This window comes from Rhinatrema bivittatum, chromosome 14 (assembly GCF_901001135.1).
Source record: "Rhinatrema bivittatum chromosome 14, aRhiBiv1.1, whole genome shotgun sequence".
In the NCBI taxonomy this organism is placed as follows: domain Eukaryota; kingdom Metazoa; phylum Chordata; class Amphibia; order Gymnophiona; family Rhinatrematidae; genus Rhinatrema; species Rhinatrema bivittatum.
The window spans coordinates 35,434,466-35,457,020 of NC_042628.1; the positions used below are offsets into that span (position 1 = coordinate 35,434,466).

At 45.4% G+C, this 22,555-nt stretch overlaps 1 protein-coding gene across 3 annotated transcripts in view; it reads left to right on the plus strand.

The window, feature by feature from the left end:
- WDR90 (WD repeat domain 90) overlaps window positions 1-22,555 on the plus strand; it is a 206,217-nt gene that overhangs the window by 63,437 nt on the left and 120,225 nt on the right. For 2 of the 3 annotated variants that reach the window (XM_029576135.1, XM_029576134.1), the window contains exons 12-18: window positions 1-111; window positions 594-739; window positions 1,434-1,491; window positions 6,254-6,372; window positions 8,092-8,253; window positions 9,974-10,104; window positions 20,724-20,840. In XM_029576135.1, the coding sequence (XP_029431995.1) occupies window positions 1-111; window positions 594-739; window positions 1,434-1,491; window positions 6,254-6,372; window positions 8,092-8,253; window positions 9,974-10,104; window positions 20,724-20,840 (844 nt within the window). The remainder of the gene's footprint in view (window positions 112-593; window positions 740-1,433; window positions 1,492-6,253; window positions 6,373-8,091; window positions 8,254-9,973; window positions 10,105-20,723; window positions 20,841-22,555) is intronic. The other variant, XM_029576136.1, reaches the window with a different exon arrangement.

Consider the following 22,555-nt stretch of genomic DNA (forward strand, 5'->3'; position numbering starts at 1 on the left):
GCGCTATGGACAAAAACAGGCTCTGCAGTGGTCTACCCATGTCATGCTGTCATTGTAGTCATGCAGATTCAAACCAGAGAGCAGAGATTCTTCCTGGGACACACTGACAAGGTAAAGACAGATATGGTGATGGCTCAATTTGCAGACAAGTGCTACCAGGATGACAGAGGACAGCAAAATTGTTCACTTCAAATAGGTAACGAGAGCCAAAAAACTAGATAAGTTCTGCAAAGTTTTTTTGCTCTCGTTACCTATTTGAAGTGAAAATCTGTGCCGTTTACCCATGTTGGGACCTTCATATTGATGGGACTTTTTAAATAAAATGAAAATAAGAAAATAAAAGTCTAAGAAGAATAAAATAAAAATAAAGTAAATGGACCAAAGGTTTACACAGCTTGTTGACATTTGCAAGTTGTATTCAGGAAGGTCCTACACATATTAGTTTAAACTAATTGAAAAATTTAAAAAAATATACTGGGGAACATTGTGGTGTTTTTTGGGATCTGATGCTAAACATTATAAGCTGGAGCTGTATATTTATCTACTGATAGGAAAAACAACTTTGTTACACAAACAGTTGATTTTTCCTGCAGGTGTCTGCATTGGCGTTCAATGGAAATTGCACATTGCTGGCTTCAGCACAAACAGGGAACCTCAGCATGGTGCGACTCTGGCATTTCATAGAAGGAAGCTGCCTCTCCATGTTTAAAACCAATGTTCACTCTGTCTCCTCCCTCAGGTATGTGCCAGTCCCCTGAAGGAGTACAACTTGGAGGAAAAGTGTCACTCATGAGAAGAGATCATTCCTGGAGTGGTATTATGGACTGGCCCAATGGTACAGTGTAGCATCTCCTCTGCCACCATAGAGGAGTGGCAGTGCTATGTGCTGCCATGCAGGAAACCTGGGTTTGATTCCCGGGCCTAGCTTCTGTTCCTAGGGCTGGCTGGGGATGCTGCAGAGGCAGCATGCACTACCACAGTGGAACAAGAGTATCAGCCATTGCATAACAGTGGCACCTACCAATCAGATTCAGGGTGCACGTGTACAGGCTTCTGTGGGAGCTAAGGTTATGATCTCTGGCCTAGGACTCGCAATGGCTGTCTATAGCGCAAGTGGCAGAAGGTTAAGAATAGGGAAAAACTTGTGACGACATAGCCCTAGTAGAGGCCTGTTCTGGTCGAGCTGGAAGCCCAAAGGAGAAAAAGGGAACCATTGAGCCAAAAAAAGCAAAATAGAGTTTTGGTAGGAGTAAGGTTAGATGAGAGATTGCTTGTACTGAAGTAGGTTGGGGAAGGGAGTCATGGTTCAAACCAGTTTTGCTTGTGTCTTCTGGGCCCTGATGTAGACCTCAGCAGTCACCAGCTCCACATCTGATAAGCTTTGAATGAAGATCTCTGGCTGCCTTGCTTGTTCTCACTCTCTTTCCCTGCAGCTTCTCAAACAGTGGGGCCATCCTCTGTGGTATTGGCAAGGACAAGCATGGGAAAACGGTATGTAGACCTTCTTACATAGCAGGTTTATATTCTGAGTTCACCTCAAGCCCCAGGCCCATTCTCCCTCATGCCCCTTTATGTTCTCCTCATGGAATGTGCATGAGGAGTGTAGGGAGATCTTGACATAAAATTCTTGGAGATTGTGGAATGAAGCAGACTCTGTTGCCGAAAAAAATATTAGTATCTGCCAATGATATAAGCCTACATCCTATAAAGAAAGACTGAAGACACTTATTTGCTGGAGGAATGCAGGGAAGGGGGGATATGATGGAAAAATTCAAATATTTGACAAGCTTCAATAAATTACAAAAAGATAACATTTTCCATAGAAAAGGATTTTTAAAATAAGGGGGTCATGATATGAGGATGGAGGGAGAAGATTCAGAGTAAACTTGAGAAAACTCTTTCTTCATGGGCAAGCAAGAAAGTCAGTCACACACCTGGAGGACATCATCCAAGTACTAACCAGGCCCAACCCTGTTTTATTTTTCTTTTTGTAGTTCTGTATGGCAGTTTGCCTTCTACATTAAAAAAAAAAATGTTTAATTAAAAACTAGAGAAAATTGCCACTGTCCGTCTGACTGAAATTTTATCTTTTCGACGTTGGAGAAAATCTCCTTTGGGCAGAATGCGACATGAAAATGTCTCTGATGGACGTAAGGTTTGCCTTCTCTATTTAGGGCTGGAGCACCAAATAAAAAAGTGTTCCATCTGTCCCCAAAGGTCTGCCAAAAACCTTGAAACTCAGAAGGCTCAGCGGGCTGGAAAGGGGGAAAACTATCCAGCTAACTTTCCCTGGATATTCAGCCACACGTATCCGGATAAGTCTGCTGGTGAATATAAAAAGAGCCACATGGGGATAGGTAGTTTTCCAACCAGGCTTTCCCCGACTAACTTTAGCCAGGTAGCACTCACTGGCTTAAACTTTAACCACGCTTCCGAAACACATCCATCACTGCCTCTTGGTTTGAGGCGGACGAGCAAGGGGGTTGGTGACCCTTCTGATAGCTCGGTCCAGAGGTCTGTGGGGGCTGGACATCTTGTAGTCCAGATCCCTCATCCCCCAACCCCCATGAGACAGCAGTGGAAATCTGGTGGTTCTGCACTGCAAGCCCAGTGGAGCAGGGAAGTGTCCCTTTTATAATGGTTTTGTCCTGGGCTGGGTCGCTAAAGTTTGGCGAAAGGAGACGCATATAGCCAGTGATCTGGCTCTTTTCTGATCTGCCATGCAGCCTGCACTCCTGGAACCTGAACCTCTGCACCAAAGGAAAGTAATGGTTTCTATGTATCTTTATTTGTTCTCAGATAGTTTAAAAAAAAAAAAGAGAGAGAGAGAACAAGGAACTAGTTGGAGGAATCTGTGCAACAGCGAGGTTCCAGGGTGAAGCTACGTAGCAGTTCAGGGAGCTCAGTGATGGGGTTTTTCAGCAGCTTCTCTGCCTGCGGAGGAGACCGGGTGTTGGCTCCTTGGTGCTGAGGAACTATTCCCCTGCTTGCCGTTGAGGCGCTGGTGGTGTCACGGGTGCAGGGAGGAACAGTGTGTGCGTGTGGCAAAAGCAGCATGGCATTCAAGGGTCTGCGTCGAGCATGACCACACGGTAGAACAAGCCTTGCGGGTGACGCAGTCTAGCGTTGAGGCTGTCCCGTCAGCGCGGAAACGGCAGCTATTTTCGATTCCCTAGCAACGGCGGGAGAGGCAGGGGAATCCCCTCCTCAGCTATCGCCAGCAGTTCCCTGTCCCACAGAGGTGTAGAGAGGCACTTGCACTGAGTTGGAGTCTCTGGTTCTGGTAGAGGTCTTCTGCGAGTTTTAATTTGCTTATGCGCAAAGCATGTTTAGCGGGAAGCTGGCTCTTGGCACGAGTCTCCATGTATTCTCGGCCAGTCAAGAGGCATGAGCTGTTGAGAAGCTCTTCAGGACGATAATTTTTGGTGCCGGATGTTAAACAGATCCGGGCCTAAATGCGCTGAAGGTTTAGGCAGGCTTTGCTTAGTTGTATGGTAGGCCACAGCAGCGGTTCTTTTCCCACGCCATGTGGTGGTTGCATGTGTAGGAAATTGTGCACATAAGGCTGTGGCCTAGATTTGAGCTTAAAAAGCCAAATCTGGTCACTCAAATGAAGCAGCTTTTTTAGACTTTCTTGCAGAGAATGCAGCCAGTCCCCCATTCATGGTTCGACCCATTGGCCCTGCTGATTGTCGCCTTATCCTCTTTGCCACATGCTGGTCCTTGCAAAACTGGGCATGCAAATTAAATTTAATGTGAACAAGTGCAAAGTGATGCACTTAGGGAAGAATAACCCAAATTGTAGCTACACAATGCAAAGTTCCACATTAGGAGTCAACATGCAGGAAAAGGATTTAGGTGCCATCGTTGATAATACATTGAAATCTTCTGCTCAGTGTAGAGCAGCAGCCAAGAGGGCAAATAGTATGCTAGGGATTATTAGGAAAGGAATAAAGAATAAAACAAAAGAATATCATAATGTCTATCACTCCATGGTGTGAACTCATCTTGAGTATTGTGTGCAGTTCTGGTCACCACAACTCAAGAAAGATATAGCAGAATTAGAAAAGGTACAGAGAAGGGCAACCAAAATGATAAAGGGGATGTATGATTCCCCCATGAGGAAAGGCTTGCAGGGCTGAGGGGAGATATGATAGAGGTCTGTAACATAATGAGTGGCGTGGAACGAGTAAATGTTGTTCGGTTGTTTACACTTTCAAAAAGTGCAAAGACTAGGGGATACACATTGAACTTACAGGCTGATACAGTAAAGCGCGGCCGCAGTTACCACGTTTCTAACCCGCTGTGTACTCACAATTTGGCCGCGTAAGTCTAACCCGCGATTCACTATCTGTTTTTACCGATCCTTACCGCTTCTTTAACTCGACGCATTTCCCTTTCCGCCCGCGACATGTATATGTATGTAAACAATCCGATTAGCTATTCCCTCCCATACAGTAAAGTGCACCTTTTTAACCTGCTATCTTGCCGCGTCTTGAACCTACTAATTTACCGCCTACCCTGACACTGGCGTTAGTGTGGTGAACTTAGCCGCCCAGTCCCAAACCAATCCAATCCACTGAAAAAAAATGCTTCTCGCACTTAGCCGCCCAGTCCCAAACCAACCCAATCCACAGAAAAAAATGCTTCTCGCACTTAGCCGCCCAGTCCCAAACCAAACCAATCCAATCCAAGCCGAAGCAGAGAGAGACGAAATTTCACAGTCCCAAACTTTCCCCCAGCCCCCGCTTACCTGCCCTGGCCGCGGCCACGCAAGCCCCCCCCCCCCCCCCCGATCTCAGACAGGAACCCTGCCTGTTGACATTCAGGAAAAAACTCAAGACCTGGCTGTTTCAACAAGCCTTCCCCTAACTCAGTCCTGCCTCAGCTATGCCACAGTTCATATACTAAGGCTTTCTATTCAGTGCACGCCATCTCGGACATTGTAATTGATTTGTTATAGTTTCCGAGTTACCTTTCTACTGCTGGCTTTTCATCTCCCTAGCTCCATTACCCTTGTTTTATTGTAACATTTGCCTCTTCCTCTTTGTTAAGGTTAATGTTATAACCCCCTGTTCCTTGTAAACCAATATGATATGATCTGTATCATGAATGTCGGTATAAAAAAGTACTAAATAAATAAATAAAATAAATTTCATAAGGGCACAGGCAGCGTCCTGGGATTAGTGTCAGCTTTTGCTCCAGGAGGATTTGTAGGGCTGCAGTGTGGTCCTCGATTCCTGCTTTCACAAGACATTACCGCTTGGATGTGAGGGTGCAAGACAAGGCGTCCTTTGGTGAGATGTTCTGCGTGCGGGTCTTTCGGGTTCCTGCCCAGATTAGGGGTGCCTGGGCACATCCCACTTGTCTGGACTGATCAGGGTATGTTCAGGAAAGGAAAATTGGTTCTTACCTGTTAATTTTCATTCTTGTAATACCACAAATCAGTCCAGAGACCCAAAGACTGAACTTCCTGCCAAGTTGATGCTCACGTTTTTGCCTTAAATAAAAATAAATAAATAAATAAACAATTCTTTTTGGGCAGGATCTACAGTGTTCCAGATCCGGTGGGGTTTTTTTTCTGTTTGTTTGTGGACAATTAAAATCTGCAGTTTTGGGGAGTTTCCAGCCTTTTGTATCTATTCGCCCATGAGAGGGGTTTTAAGATTAATCTTGGCTTGCGTACCAGTCCGTACTGAGGGGACTGCAGGTGGCTCTCTTGGTTATGTAGCAGTGCCTCAAAGTTTTGGTCTGACTCCATCTGCTGGTAGGGAGGCAAAACCCACTTGTCTGGACTGATCTGTGGTATTACAGGAATGAAAATTAGCAGGTAAGAACCAGTTTTCCTTTGCTGGCTAATAAATGGGATTTCAGAGTTCAAAAGCTTTACCACATACTAAAAGGTTTGTTGAACATTACTAGGTCTCAACACAAATGAAAAATATAATCCAAACCATACTTGCTTTTCACTGAAAACCATGCAAAAATCTGCTTGCTGTTTATTATACAAAGCAAACAGGAAGGGTTTGTTTTGTTCATGGCTAAGGAAGGAGCTATTGCTTCTTGTGTTCATGAACTGCTGACACATGACTTGCATTTCACGCTTTTGTTTGCTGCATATATCGTGGAGGTTTGAGGGAGGAGGTTCTGGGCTAGGGCACCTCAGGCCCTCTCCTGCAGCATGGAGTTTAGGAAGGTTTTCAGCTACTTGTTTCCGACCTTTGCAGTGTTTGCTTTTGCCTTCTTCTTGCAGATGGTGGTAGTGTGGAACACAGCTCAAGCAAGCCAGCGTGGAGAGGTGGTCATGCTAGCAAAGGCACACACCGATGTGGATATCCAGGCCATGAAAATTGCATTCTTTGATGACACCAGGTAGCAGAGATAAGCATGGTGCTCTGTGCTATTAATATTGCTAGACTGATAAGTCACCACTGTGGGGACGCTTGTGGTGGGGGCCTCAGTTGGCACTACCAAAGCTCTCTTGTGAGGAAACTTGTTTTGTCAGGGTCCTGGCTGGCATTGTCAGGACACTGCTTTGAGGCAGCTCACACTGCTTGAGCGCCACTTGGCATTTATAGGCCACTGCTGTGCAGAAGCTCAGAACAGCTCAAGTCCTGGCAGGTACTGTCAGGACACTGCTGTGAGGGAGCTTACATTCCTGGATGCCATTTCCTGGCTGGAATTAATAGGGCACTACTGTGGACAAGTTGACATTGCTGGGGTCCTAAGTGGCACTGACAAAGCACTATGTAGAGGAAGCTCAACATTCTGTGGGATCCTGTCTGGCATACTCCTAAATCCTGCCCATATCGTTCTTTTTAGCACCAGCTTTGCCTTTTATTTTGTGGCACAATATGGTATTATGCCGTCCTGTGCTCCTAAGGCATGTTTTAGTTCTTTATGGAAGCGTATTACCCCAGTGTATGACATGTGGATTCCTTCGCACAAACTCTGGCTTACTGGGATACATGCCTTCAAAAAATTAAACTCCTCCTCACCAGCCTGAACCTGGTATTAAATTCCGGCAAAACTGAACTCCTGCTCATCGCCTCAGAAAACAGCACCATCACCTCTGCACAACAAGCCACGCCAACAATCACACAAGTGAGAGACCTAGGAGTCTTAATTGATAATCGCCTGAATTTCAAAGCCACTATTAACAAAACCACCAAAGACTGTTTCTACCAACTACAAGTGCTGAAAAGAATTAGACCACTTTTCCATGCCCAAGATTTCAGAACCATTCTACAAGCAATCATTTTTTCAAAATTAGACTATTGTAACACCATCCTACTTGGCCTTCCCGCTTCATACACCAAACCGCTTCAGATGGTGCAAAATGCAGCTGCACGAATTCTGACAAATACCAGGAGAAGGGACCACATAACCCCCATTCTAAAGAGCCTCCATTGGCTACCTATACACTTTAGAATAATATACAAGGCCATTCTTACCACATACAAAAACATCAACCAACTGGCTCCCATTGACCTACAGATCCCTCTCCAACTACACAATTCGTCAAGACCGACAAGAGATGCATACAGGGGATCGCTACAGGTACCACCGTCCAAATCCACCAGACACTGCACACTAAGAGACCGGGCTTTCTCTACAGCCATTCCACCGTTATGGAACTCCATCCCCTCAAATCTCAGAACAGAACCATGCATCTCAACTTTCAAAAAAAGACTAAAGACCTGGATATTCACACAAGCTTTCCCGGACGCCAATTGATAGAACACCTCCAAGCCACCCCTAATCTCCAACTATACCATGGTTAACTAATCTCCAACATGATTAACTAATCTCCAACTCGGTTAACTAATCTCCAAATACACCATGGTCATCCTTATCTTCTATCGTTTACCTGTGTGAATTTAATAACCTTTCCTTTCTCTTCCTTCTCAGCCAAGTACTTATCACCCTGTTATATGTAACTGCCTTTTTCAACACCATTGTTATAGTTATGTTTACTATGCACCCCTGTTTTATGTGAACCAGCACGATGTGACTGCTGTCTCGAATGCCGGTATATAAAAATCTGAAATAAATAAATAAATAAATAAATGTGCTGTGCTCTTGTCACAGGATGGTGTCGTGCGGCAGAGATAACATCAGGCTTTGGCGAGTGCGCAGCGGGGTACTGCGTTCCTGTCCTGTCAAGCTGGGGGAGTATCATGCTCAGGAGTTTACCGACCTGGCATTTGAAGAAGGTTACGCTCCTGATCGGGAGCCTGATGACCGCACGCTGTAAGTCCCCTTTAGCTCTCCCTGAGTCTCTGCACCCCTTGAAGCAAAGTATGTTGGTCTGTATTTGGGTCACACCACCTTACTATCTGGTACTCTTTATTAATTCATGCTTCTTTCCATCCAGCCAGACCAGTCCAAATGCATGGGTTATATGTCCACTGACCAGCAGATGGAGGCAGAGATTCCCTGTATGTACCTGGATCAGTACAGACTCCTGGGTTTATTCATCCCTGCCAGCACATGGAGACAGAGAAAGTTCCACTGACACTGCTTGATAAGCCCTGGTGCCACCTGCAGTTCCTCAGTATTTCTCTCTTTCCTGCAGATGCTGACTGGTGCATTCACCTGCAGTTCTACAATCTTGTTCTTTTGCTTTTTTTCCTTTTTTCGGGGGAGCCTTTCTCCCAGGGGTTTGGATCCTGAGGGGACCCTTTCCCTATGTGGTCGAGGTGGACGAGCTGGAGGTCGGTGACCTTTTTGTATGCTTGATCCTTGCTGATCCGTGAGGTGCAGATCTGGTGGTCCAGATCCCTCCCCTCCACAAGGCCGCCTAGGCGGTTTGAGCTCAGGGCTCTGGGGATTTTTTTTTTTTTGCTCCCCTCTGCTCCTTTCTTTTAAGGCCTCCCCCTCTCCTTGGTTGCTTTGGCTGAAATGAGCTGTTCTTGCTTGCTCCTCTCCAGAGACGGAACCATGCCTGTTGAGACAATGGAACCTGCGGTATCATTCCTCACGGACGCGACCTCAGACCTAGTGCTCACCTAGTGCGTCGCTGTGCGAACAAGTCTGCCATGCGCACGGCTCAGTTGAGCGGGCAATACGGCAATCAAGGGGGGAAAATGGCGCCGACCACCATGCGGACAAGATGGCGACCCCCCCCGTAGGGTCTCCACATGTGTGACCCTCACACCGGATCGGGGTCTAGCCCAGACGGGGCTGCTCAAACCAATTTAACAGTCGCCGCAAGGGACGATCTGTGCAGCTATTCGAGCCTCAGAGACTGGAGACTTAAGAGAGGTTTCTACCTCTTGTGTCTGGCTGCCACTGCCTCGGCAAGATTCGACCATTGAGATGGTTCAGAGGTTTTAAAAGCAGGTTTGGCAGTGTCCTACCCACTCGAGTTATAGCTTGGGTACATCCATGCATTTGGACTGGTTTGACTGGATGAAGAAGAAAAAGGAATTCATTCTTACCTGATAATTTCCTTTCCTTGCATCCAGCTAGACTTTAATAGGACCTCCCTTATCTGCCAAACATATGATATTCTGATATTCTACAGTTATTTATTTTCAGAAAGTGTATATATAATTTTAATCAAATCTTCAGTGGATAAGGGAAGGGGATATTAATCTATTTGGTTTATATCAATTGTGTTGTTTTACTGGTATGTTCATTTGTTGTTCTTCCTTGGAAATCCTCTGGTTTTGGGGGAGAAGGGAAGCTTGTTTTTAGTATAATGTTCTTAGTTGGGGTTTTTTTGTTTTTGGTTTTTTTTTAACATTATTGGGAGCCTATGTAAGGTGACATCAGCAAGTCTGTTAAATCTCTGCCTCCATTTGCTGGTTGGTGGACATAACCCATACGTTTGGACTATTCTGGCTGGATTCAAGGAAAAGAAATTTAAGAACTAATTTCTCTGTCCCTTGTTTGCCAAAGTGAGAGAGGAAACAGATGAGTGAATAAAATAGTACTAAGGCCTGTTTTCTCTTCTTCCCTTTGTCAGTTATGTCTGCAGTAGGAATGGTCATATCCTAGAAATTGACTATAAGAAGATGTCAATCCGGAATGTTCGGCGTCTCCTACCTTCCCAACATCAGCATGCACAGAGGCGAGAGAAGCAGACCTTCAACTCTGGTAGGGTCAGAGGTGGGGAAAAACAGACACACAGTTCTGCTAAGTTCAGAAGCAGGAGAAACATACCCCTCAGCCTTGGTAGAGTCAGAGGCAGGAAAAGAAGACCACCAGCTCTGGGTAGGGTAAAAAGCGGGGAAGCAGACCTTCAGCTTTTACAGAGATGTGAGAGGCAATGCTGGAGCAATTCCACCTAAACAGGTCAGCTTGAGCCACAGGTGAACCAGGGTGAACTGACTGGTTCTGTATAACATTTTTTTGATTTTTCCCACTCTAATTCCTCTTCATGAGAGCGAGCAATGTACTGAGACACCTGAGGTTATGGAAGATCCAAAATTCCATATTTAGTTTTTACCTGTACAAACCCAGATCAATCCAGACTTCTGGGTTTTGCCTCCCTGCCAGCAGATGGAGACAAAGTTTTATTAACACTGCATATAACCCAGTGTGCCACCTACAGCCCCTCAGTATTTCTCTGTCTCCAGCAGATGTTAGATGACGTAAAATCTGCAGTCTGAGAAAACAAATAAAAGGAAAGAACAGGGAAGAACATTTTCCAAGTCCTCCCAGGGGGTTTATTTATTTATTTAAAAGTGTTTATAATACCGCTTTATAAAAAATAAATTTTTGTCAAAACGGTTTACATTAACTAAAATAAAAATTTTAAAAAATAACAATCAAAGTCAAATTAAATTAAAAGATACATAAAATTAACTAATAGCTAGAAGAAGTTCTGGCTTAAAAATAAATCAAATTAATTACTCAAAATAAATGAAACGAAGGATTTGTTGCCATGGGACTTACTATTGCCGGGGAAGGGGAGGGAGGGGCATAAGAAGAAAATTGATGACATAACTAACCGAAAAGGAATAAAAAGTGGTGGAGGGAATGGAAGGGGGAGAGTGGAATAAGTAAGGTGGATGAGTCGAAAGAGTGTGATGAGTATTATGTTTGATTTTGAGTAAGTGTTTGAAATGCGAGTTGGAACAAATGGGTTTTGAGTGATTTTTTGAAATGAGAAGGATTTGATATTGACCGGAGAGGATTTGGAAGTGAATTCCATAGGATAGGACCGGCTACCGAGAAAGCTTTCTTTCTGGTAACATCTAGTCTGGCTTGTTTGGATGAGGGAATATCTAGGAGATTTTGAGTAAGTGATCTTAAATGTCATGCAGGTTTGTAGATCCGTAATAATGAACAGAGCCAAGTGGAAGTTGGATTGTGAATTAAACCATGGATAGTGGAAAGAATTTTGTATTTTATCCTAAACTTTATGGGGAGCCAGTGTAATGATTGCAGAATCGGAGTGATGTGGTAGTGTAAAGGAGTCCTAGTTAGTATTCGGGCTGCACTATTTTGGATCAGTTGAAGGGGGTATAGTGAGGAATCTGGTAGTCCTAGATAGAGTGCATTGCAATAATCGAGTCCGGAAAAGACTAGGGATTGAAGAATAGTTCTGTAATCACGGTAGAAAAGTAATGGTCGAAGATGTTTTAAAAGCCGTAGTTTGTAAAAAGATTTTTTAGTGAGTGAGGAGATATGTTGTTTCATGGAGAGATCTGAGTTTATGATTATTCCTAGGTTTGTGGCATGACGTGTTATGGGAATAGTGGTGGTGTTTATTGACAGTTGTGGTGGTGGACCTATTGAAGAGTCTGAGATAGAGGATAAATGTATAATTTCAGTTTTTGAAGAGTTTAATTTTAGCCGGTTATGGGAGAGCCAGGAGTTTATGGTAGATAAGTAGAGAGAGACCATGGATAGTGTTGCTGACCAAGATGTTTTATATGGGACGAAAAACTGGATATCGTCTGCGTAGATTTTGAATTGTAAATTGAGAGAAGATAGAATGTTACATAACGGAAGGAGGTATATATTAAACAGAATGGGGGATAATGATGAGCCTTGAGGGACGCCGGAATTAATGGTATAAGGGGTGGAAGAGTACTGATTGTAATTAACTTGTTGGGGACGGTCTGAGAGGAATGATGAGAACCAATTCAAAACTGTTCCTGTAATGCCTATAGATTTTAGACCTGAAATGAGAATTTGATGATCCACTGTATCGAAAGCAGAAGAAATATCTAAAAAAAACTATAATGTAATCTGTATATGAGTCGAAAGCGCGGAAGAAAGTGTCAAAAGATAGTAAAAGTGTTTCTGTAGAATGTCCCTTTCTAAATCCATGTTGATTAATATGAAGAATATTGTGCTCTGAGAGAAAATCAGTTAACTGATGTAGTACTGCAGATTCTATTAGTTTTGCCAGGGAAGTGAGAGAAGCAATTGGTCTGTAATTGTTAAGGTCTGTTGTATCTTTAGCTTTTGATTTTAAAATAGGTAATATAGAGGTCTTTTTCAAGGTGTGGGGGAATGCTCCGGTTTCTAAGGATTGGTTAACCAGAAGGCAGAGAAAAAAGCAAGCCTCTTGTTTGAGAGCTTTGAAGAAGGTTCCAGAGCATGGATTGTAAGGCGAGTTAGAAGGTTTGTGCTTACTTACGATATTGAGAATGGAGCTTTCTAGAACAGGGGAAAATTGTGACCAAGTGTGGTTGAGGTCTACCTTTCCCTGTGTAGGGTAGGGCAGATTAGAGAATTCCTTTGAGATATTGGATACCTTTGTTTCAAAATGTTTGGCTATTTTATTGCAAAAGTTAACGTCAGAGTCTATGACATTTTCGTTGTGGGAAGTGGTGAGGGATTTTACAATATTGAACAATGCATTGGGATTACCATTGGCTCTAGAAATGATATTTGCGTAATGAAGTTTTTTTGCCAAGTTTATTTCTTTGTTATAACGGCGTAAAGTGCAACGGTATGCGTTTTTTGTTTCAGTGGTTCTAGTGATTCGCCATTTTCGTTCTAATTTCCTGAGGAGAGTTTTGAGAGTGTGTAGGGATTTTGTGTACCAAGGGGCATTGGCTTTCTTTCTATTGTTACATTTTGTTAACTTAAAAGGGGCTATATCATTTAAGGCGTTTGTGATCACGGTGTTCCAAGATATTACAGTATCATTTATATTAGATGATAAGATGGTAGGTAGGTTTGGAGAAACTGTTTCTACGAAGGTATCGGTAGTAATGAATTTCCTTTTGTGTACTGTCAACTGTTTCTTTGGAGGTGTGTTTTTGCTATTATTAATGCTAAGGGAGAAGTGGATTCTGTAATGATCTGACCAGGGAATAGGAACAGCTGTAATGTTATTCCAGTTAGGAAAGTGGAAGGAGGGGTTAAAGAATACTAGGTCTAGTATTTGACCTTTAATATGTGTAGGAGTATTTATGAGTTGCTCCCAGCCAAAGCCGGCCATAGAATCTAGAAAAGAATTTGTAGTTATAGAGGGGTTAATGATGTGTAAATTAAAGTCGCCAAGTAAAATAGTTTTATTTAAATCTATAGAAAGTGTGGTGATAGTTTCTAAGAAGTTAGAAAACTCTAAGTTGAGACAACCAGGTTGTTAGCTCCCTGTATGTACCCGGATCAGTCCAGACTCCTGGGTTTATTCATCCCTGCCAGCAGATGGAGACAGAGAAAAGCCTCGCTGACACTGCTTGAAAAGCCCTGGTGCCACCTGCAGTAGCCCAGTATTTCTCTGTCTCCAGCAGATGGCTGGTGCATTAACCTGCAGGGCTTTTCTTTTTACCCTTGCTGTTTTTTCTTTCTAGATTTTTTTCTCTTTCGGGTGAGCCTTCCTCCCAGGGGACTGGTTCCTTGGGGGGAACCATTCTCTGCTCAGTTGAGGTGGACCGGTCGAGGTCCAAGTTGTTCCATGGGATGTAAATCTGGTGGTCCAGATCCCTCCCCTCACGAGGCCGGCCGTGCAGCCCTTCTTTTTTGGTCAGAGATTTTCTCCCCTTTTACTTCAGCAGCTGTTTTGAGCTGGACAGCTCCTTTCAGCTCTGGGAGAGAAGCTCTGTCTTTTTTGTTAACTTTTTAAAGTTGAAAAACAAAAAAAAAAAAAAAAAAGTTTTAAACCAAGAAGGAAGTCGGCTGACTGTAAGGCTCCGGGGTGACTCCCCCCGCCCGCGGTTTGTACCGGCACTTTTCCTTTTTTCTTTGATTTTTTTTTTGTAGTTTATTTTAATTTTTGTGCTTACCGGCGTGGTTAGCGGCTCGGCGTGCCGTGCGTGTGGGGGCGGTTCCGGCGCGCCTAAGTCGATCGGGCCTCTGTTCCGGGTGCGTTTTGGAGGGGGGAAGGGCCCTCCCTCCTCCCAGGAGTTGCCAAACGCTGGCGCCTCTGTAAGAGCGCGGCTGCCACGATCGGGCCATTTTTGCAGGCTCCTGCTGCCGGCTTCCTCGAGACGGGAGCGGCGGCCATTTTGGTTGCTGATTCGCACGCGCCGTCATTTTCTGAAGGGTAGGGGAATTCTCCTCCGTGGCTCTACCCCATCCATCCCGACCCCCCACCCCCCGATGCGCAGGGGCTCGCCAGAGGGGCAGGTTCTCCAGGTCCCTTACCTCAGGGGCCGGGGGGAGACCAGATCCCCAATTTGCCTCCAGGTTCGCGTCCCTTTTCCCCGGATTTCATTCTCCTGTTGCACCAGGCTTACCTGGCGCGCAGCAGGATGGTTTAGGAGGGTCTCCTAGGCCTTTGGCCCCTCAGGGTCCGGGTCTGCAGCTTCCAAGTTCCGGGACGGGGGCCGCAGGGCTCGGGCATTCCCGTTGGGCCTAACTCCGTTGGGGCACCAGGGGGCTTGCAGGTCCCGGCCCCTCTGGCTGGTGCAGAGTCGAGCTTTTCAGCGCCTGATCTTGTTTTTCCGGATCCGGACCACGGAGATGACACAGGAATGCTGTCGGTGGAAGAAGGGGATGATCCCAAGATTCTCTGGTTGTTCCGGAGGGAGGAGCTGGCACCTCTGCATCCGCAGGTCCTTGAGGAGCTGGGTTTAAAACCCCCTCAGGAGATTCCGGAGTTGGATGGTGCGGACCCCGTTCTGGACAGTCTTCGTGCTCCGCCTTCCTGTATCATAAGTCGGTGTGGCAGTTGATTGAGCATGAATGGTATTCCCCGGACTCCGGTTTGAGGGTAGGTGGGGCTATGGCCAAGCTCTACCCTTTGCAGGAGCAAACCTTGGAGCTTTTTGCACTTCCACAGGTTAATGCGGCAGTTTCCACGGTCACTAAGAAGACTATGATTCCTGTGGAAGGGGCGCTGCCCTCAAGGATGTCCAGGACCAAAATTTGGAGCTTCACCTTAAGAGGAGTGCAGCCTTGGGGCTCCGGGCTGCCGTGTGCTCCGGCTTTATGCAGAGAGCATGTCTGAGATGGGTGCAGAATTTTCAGGAGGCACCTCCTGGTCCTGACACGTCAGATGCAGATCGCTTAGAGGCCTCGGTCGCGTATGTAGCGGATGCGCTGTACAACTTGGTACGTTCGCTCTCGCATGTCATGAATTTGGCGGTCGCAGCCAGACAGTTAAGTTGGCTCCGTCACTGGTCGGCGGATGTTTCTTCTAAGGCCCGGTTAGGTTCTTTGCCTTTCAAGGGTCATCTCTTGTTTGGACAGCAGCTAGAACAGTTCATCAAGTAGCTGAGTGAGACAAAGGTACACAAGCTGCCGGAGGACAAGTCAAGGAATCGCCAGGTGTTTCAATCCAGGTCCTGCTTCAGGGACGCCAGATGGTCTCATCCTTCCAGAGGGCCCGTAGGGGTGCAGTCACAAAAGCCTTTTCAGCAACCATGAGGCAATGACTTTTTAGAGCTCCCACGGTGGGGGGAGCAGCAGCGGTCAAGTCCTCCCAATGAAGCGAGGCCGGTTCACTCCACCATTCCCTATCTAGGGGGCCGGCTGGCGGATTTTTATGGGGAGTTTCGGGGGGGCGGGGGGGAAGGCCTTCCCTCCTCCCAGGAGTTGCCAAACGCCGGCGCCTCTGTAAGAGCACAGCTGCCACGATTGGGCCATTTTTGCAGGCTCCTACTGCCCCCCAGTCTGCCAGCTCCCTCAAGACTGGAGCGGCGGCCATTTTGGATGCTGATTCGCGCACGCCGCCATTTTCTGGACCAAAATCACGCAGGATCAGTGGGTCCTCTCAGTGATAAGAGACTGTTATGCTTTAGAGCCTCGTGGCCAGTCAATCGGTTGGAGACCAGGGCAGTGCAGCTGGCACTTCAAACCTTTCTCCCCCTCGTTCAGGGTCATTCGGTCAGGGTTCTGTCGGACAACGCCACAATGGTTGCATACATCAATCGTCAGGGCGGGACCAAGAGCCAGGGGGGCAATGGAAGCGCAAGAGTTGTTTCAATGGGCAGAACGATACTTGGTTCAGCTAGCGGCCTCTCATATCGCAGGTGTCGACAAAGTTCAGGCCGATTTCCTCAGTCGTCAGACCTTAGATCCAGGCGAGTGGGAGTTGGCGGAGTCCGCGATGCGGCTCATCCAGATAAGGTGAGGCCGTCCCCACGTCGATTTGATGGCAACTCGGCTCAATGCAAAAGCTCCTCCATTCTTCAGTCGCAGGAGGGAGTAGGGGGCTGAGGGAGTCGACGCTCTAGTTGTGCCTTGGCCTCCGAAAGTCTTGCTGTATGTGTTCCCACCATGGCCGCTGGTAGGAAAAGTATTGCACAGAATAGAGAAGCACCCTGGGAAGGTGATCTTAGTGGCTCCAGAATGGCCGCAACGACCGTGGTTCGCAGATCTAGTCAATCTAGCAGTGGATGGTCAGTTGTGCCTGAGTCATGTCCCGGAACATATTCGTCAAGGTCCCGTAGTTTCCGACTAGGCAGATCGCTTTTGTCTAGCGGCTTGGCTTTTGAGAGGCGTCGTTTGAGGTGGAGAGGATATCCAGATCCAGTGATCACTACGCTTTTACAGGCCTGGCGGCAATCTACTTCCCTTTCATATGTTCGGGTATGGAAAGTGTTTGAAGCTTGGTGTACTGACCGAGGGATTCTTGTGCTTCAGGCCTTGACTTCTCAAGTCTTGTCTTTTCTACAAGAGGGTTTAGCTAAAGGTCTTGCTTTTTTCCCTTAGCCTGCTTACCAGGCAAGCTTGAGGGTTATTCCTTGTCGTCACATCCGGACGTACAGAGGTTTCTTTGGGGAGTTAAAAATTTGCGTCCTCCGGTGTGGAAAGTATGTCCTCCTTGGAACCTTAATCTGGTTCTGCGGGTATTGTGCGATGCTCCATTTGAACCAATTAGGAGAGCGACCCTTAAAGATCTGACTCTCAAGGTAGTGTTCCTGGTGGCCATTTGTTCCACCAGGAGAATTTTAGAATTGCAAGCCTTGTCGTGTAGGGATCCATTTCTTCAAATATCTGATTCCGGGATTACGTCGCGTACGGTTCCCTCTTTTGTACCAAAGGTGGTCTCTGCCTTTCATGTTAATCAGACTATTGAGCTTCCGGCTACTGATGCAATTAATAGCAGTGGCTATTCCCTAAGTCAACTTGATTAATAGCAGCTAATGGACTTCTCCTCCAAGAACCTATCCAAACCTTTTTTGAACCCAGCTACACTAATTGCACTAACCACATCTTCTGGCAACAAATTCCAGAGCTTGATTGTGCGTTGAGTGAAAAAGAATTTTCTCCAATTAGTCTTAAATGTGCTACTTGCTAAGTTCAAGGCATGCCCCCTAGTCCTTCTATTATTCGAAAGTGTAAATAACCGAGTCACATCTACTCGTTCAAGACCTCTCATGATCTTAAAGACCTCTATCATATCCCCCTCAGCCATCTCTTCTCCAAGCTGAACATCCCTAACCTCTTCAGCCTTTCCTCATAGGGGAGCTGCTCCATCCCCTTTATCATTTTGGTTGCCCTTCTCTGTACCTTCTCCATCACAACTATATCTTTTTTGAGATGCGGTGACCAGAGTTGTACACAGTATTCAAGACTTAGTTTTTGGGTACTTGCCAGGTTCTTATGGCCTGGATTGGCCACTGTTGGAAACAGGATGCTGGGCTTGATGGACCCTTGGTCTGACCCAGTATGGCATTTTCTTATGTTCTTATGTCTCACTATGGAGCGATATAGAGGCATTATGACATTTTCCGTTTTATTAACCATTCCCTTCCTAATAATTCCTAACATTCTGTTTGCTTTTTTGACTGCTGCAGCACACTGAGCCGACAATTTTAAAGTATTATCCACTATGATGCCTAGATCTTTTTCCTGGGTGGTAGCTCTTAATATGAAACCTAACATCGTGTAACTACAGCAAGGGTTATTTTTCCCTATATGCAACACCTTGCACTTGTCCACATTAAATTTCATCTGCCATTTGGATGCCCAATCTTCTAGTCTTGCAAGGTCCTCCTGTAATGTATCACAGTCTGCTTGTGATTTAACTACTCTGAATAATTTTTTATCATCCGCAAATTTGATAACCTCACTCGTCATATTCCTTTCCAGATCATTTATATATATATATATATTGAAAAGCACCAGTCCAAGTACAGATCCCTGAGGCACTCCACTGTTTTCTCTTTTCCACTGAGAAAATTGACCATTTAATCCTACTCTCTGTTTCCTGTCTTTTAACCAGTTTGTAATCCACGAAAGGACATCGCCTCCTATCCCATGACTTTTTAGTTTTCGTAGAAGCCTCTCATGAGGGACTTTGTCAAACGCCTTCTGGAAATCCAAATACACTACATCTACCGGTTCACCTTTATCCACATGTTTATTAACCCCTTCAAAAAAATGAAGCAGATTTGTTAGGCAAGACTTCCCTTGGGTAAATCCATGTTGACTGTGTCCCATTAAATCATGTCTTTCTTTATGCTCTACGATTTTGATCTTGAGAATAGTTTCCACTATTTTTCCCGGCACCGAAGTCAGGCTCACTGGTCTATAGTTACCCAGATCACCCCTGGAGCCTTTTTTAAATATTGGGGTTACATTGGTTGTGAGGCGTTAATTATTGAGGTATCTGAAGGTTACTAAAGAATTTTGTAGATCAGATCACCTCTTAGTTATGTGGAATAGCCCAAAGAAGGGGTGTCAGGCTTCTCTGGCTAAAATTGTATGTTGGTTTAAGGAGGCAATTGGTTCAACATATATCAGAAGGTTGGCTGGTGCCTGAGAATTTGAAGGCTCACTCGGCGCGTTGTCAGGTGAACTACTGGGCTAAGGCTCAGCAGGTGTCTCCGCAGGAGATATGCAGAAAGGCTACTTGGAAGATGCACCCTTTTGCTGCACACTATTGCTGGGATGTTGGGGTTCTGGTTCCCATGGCCTTTGGTGAGAGTGTTCTTTGAGCGGAACTTTCTAGGTCCCATCCATTGTAGGGGAGCTTAGGTATATCCCAGGAGTCTGGACTGATCTGGGTGCACACAGGGAAAGGAAAATTGGTTCTTTCAAATGCTAATTTTCATTCCTGTAGTACCACAGATCAGTCCAGAGACCTGCCCATTGACAGTGGGAGAGTCGACCGTTCATTTATATGGTTTGTATATAATACAGAGTTGTTGGTGGTTGTCCGCGTTTTCCATGCTCTTTATTTGCATTAGTTTCAGGGATGGTGTCTCCAGTTGTTTACGGCATCCCCATCCTCCGGTTTGTTGGGGGAGTTTACTGTAAAAGCTTTTTTTAATGTCGTTATCATCTTGGCTTGGGTACAGGTCAATACTGAGGGAATGCAGGTGGCACACTAGATTAATTAGCAGTGTCTGTAAAATTTTCTCTGTCTCCATCTGCTGGCAGGGAGGCAAAACCCAGGAGGCTGCACTGATCTGTGATATTACAGGAGCAAAAATTAGCAGGTAAGAACCAATTTTACTGTTTTATTTAAAAATGTATAGTTCTCACAATCCGAAGTTCTTGATGAATTACTACAAAACGTACATATTCAAAAAGTATAAAATAAAATTAAAACATTACTTACATATTTAAAAAAAAATCATAAAATTAAAAAATTAAATTTACTGAATAACACTGAACAAACTATAACAAGATAATAAACTGCTCAATGCCTTTGAAAAATGAATTGTTTTCTGAAGGTGGAATAACAGGTAATTAAGCGAATTTCGCTGTGTAAATTATTCCGGAGAACCAGGCTTGCAGCATAGAATGTTCTCTCTAGTCTCATCCAGTTGTACAAAACGAGCTGATGGAACATCTAATAGCAGATCTTAAAGCTCTTGAAGGCAGGTATATATTCAAGAGATTACTTATGCACAATAGTGTATTACAACTAAGCACACGGTGGACCAATGTTTCAATTTTAAATTGGCTCCCAATATATTGGCGGATACAATGTAGGGTGAATAAAATAGAAGTGATGTGTTATTAGCCTAGCTGTGGCATTCTGAACTGCCTGGAGACATTTCAATTTGAAGGCTGGAAGGCCTACATACAGAGAATTACAGTAATCTAGTTTTGACAGTACCAGTGATTGAATTATGGTCCTAAAGTCATGCATAGTTAGATATGGTTTTAAATTGCAAACATGGAGTTTATTGAATGCACTAGTTGCTACATTTTTTATTTGATCTTTAAGCGACAAATCTGATTCAAGCTGAATTCCAAATTTTTGTACGCACCTTGAAATCTAAAAGAGGTTGGATACTCTACTGAGAATTATATGTTCGTTTTATTTACATGTAGGGCTAACTTATCGAACATCCATTGCTGGATTGCTCTCAGTACAGATGTGGTAACTGATTGACATTACCTTTCAGGTCCTGGGATTGCAATAAACAGCATCAGCATTTCCGGCACCTTCTGTGCCACAGGATCCGAGGATGGCTACCTGCGCCTATGGCCATTGGACTTCTCGGCTGTCTTTTTAGAGGCAGGTCAGCAGCTCTTATCTTTGTTTCGCTTTGTACCTGCTATTCATCCACACTTGCTTTAGAAGGAACCAGCTTCTCCTGAAACTAAGCTCTTGATCGCCACCCAAGGCTCACATGTTGTGTCCCATTTAACTGTCTCCATATTTCTCCAATCTTAGATTTCTTCCCAGCAGGGTTTCAAGTGGGTTGGCAGTTTTCACACCCCAAGCTAGTGTAAGGGAGGAGAAAGAAGAATGGTTATGGCCAAGTGGATTCTTCCTGCCACTGCAGCAATTGGTTTTTTCCTCTTCTCGTTTTCCACTCCTCTGACGAGTTTGCTTTCCCTTTTTCCTTTTCCCCTAGTCCTGCTCTTCTTCTACTTCCTCCCTGTTGGACCCATTGCTCTGTCGCATCAAAGGCAGTGGCATGAGGACATGGGGGAACGTCCATTTCTGAACCTGGTGGTTGCTCCATTCCTGCGCCCCTAATGCTTCCTGACTGGAGAGAAAATGGATGAGGGAAGGGGTGGGAGCAGCCAGGGAGGGGACCTCAAATAGAGGGAAGCGGACAGGAGAAGAATCTGGGGAACTGGAGGAAGATAGGGAGGAGAGAAACGGGGTGGGGGGAAGCAACATCTGAAAGAGAAAAGAGTGAAGGTTCAGGAGAGGTGTAAAGTAGGCGAGGAGGGGGAAAAAAGAGGAGCCTGGGAGGAAAGAGGGAGGGAGAAGAATAGGAACCTGAGAGAGAGAGAGCACCCACACTCGTTTTCCACTTTCACTTCTGCTCTCTATTCATTTCCATCAGTGGACTGAAACTCTACCATTAAAGAGAGTCCTCTTTCTCCTTGCGTTCGAGAGGAATTATGCCACCACAGTTATTCACCTCCTAAGCTTCCTCACTTTGTAAAGACTCTTAAATAAAGCCATGAATTTTAGATCAAAATGTTGACTGTTGAGCCAGTCTGAGCTTGAAGGTTAGCATGACAGGCATGGTTAACAATTGGGACCATAAGTGTCATGCTGAGTTGGATCCACGGTCTGTGGAGCCCATCAGCCCATCTTCAACAGTGGCTAATCTGTTGAATTTATACTAATTTTAGCATGCATATGCCGTTCCCTGTACGTACCAGGATCAGTCCAGGACACCTGGGTTGTGACTCCGCACCAGTAGATGGAGACAGACTAAAACTTGTGGGCGGAGCCATATAAGCCCCTGTGCCAGTCACAGCCCCTCAGTCTTACTCTGTCTCCAGTAGATGGTGCAGGTCTAGTCACAGCCCTGCCTGACCTGATTCTGGTGTTGGTGTTAGTCAGGTTTGAATTTTTGGGCTAGGTTTTTTGTTAGGCATAGTTGTTTTATATACCAAATTGGGGTTTTCTTTTAATCCCTTAGTCTCGGGTGCCCTGCCTCCCAGGGGGGTTGAGAGGTCCTGAGGGGACTACCCTCCCCCGGTTGAGGCCGCTGCCAGGGTCGAGGACCCGGCTGGTCTAGTGGCAGCGTCAGGGGTGACACCGGGGAGCCCGGTTCACTCACCCCTGCAGGACTAGGGCTCCAGGACCCGGGACAGCGGCGTCAGCGTTTAAAAAAAAAAAAAAAAAAAAAAAAAGTTTTCTGTTTTTATTTTGTTGCGGCCGGCTCTCCGTTGCTTCGGCGTCGCTGCTCCGTCGTTTTCGCGCAGGGGGGCGCCGCAGGCGAGAGGGGAGGTCGCCGAATTAGTTTTTTCTTTAATTTTGACGCGC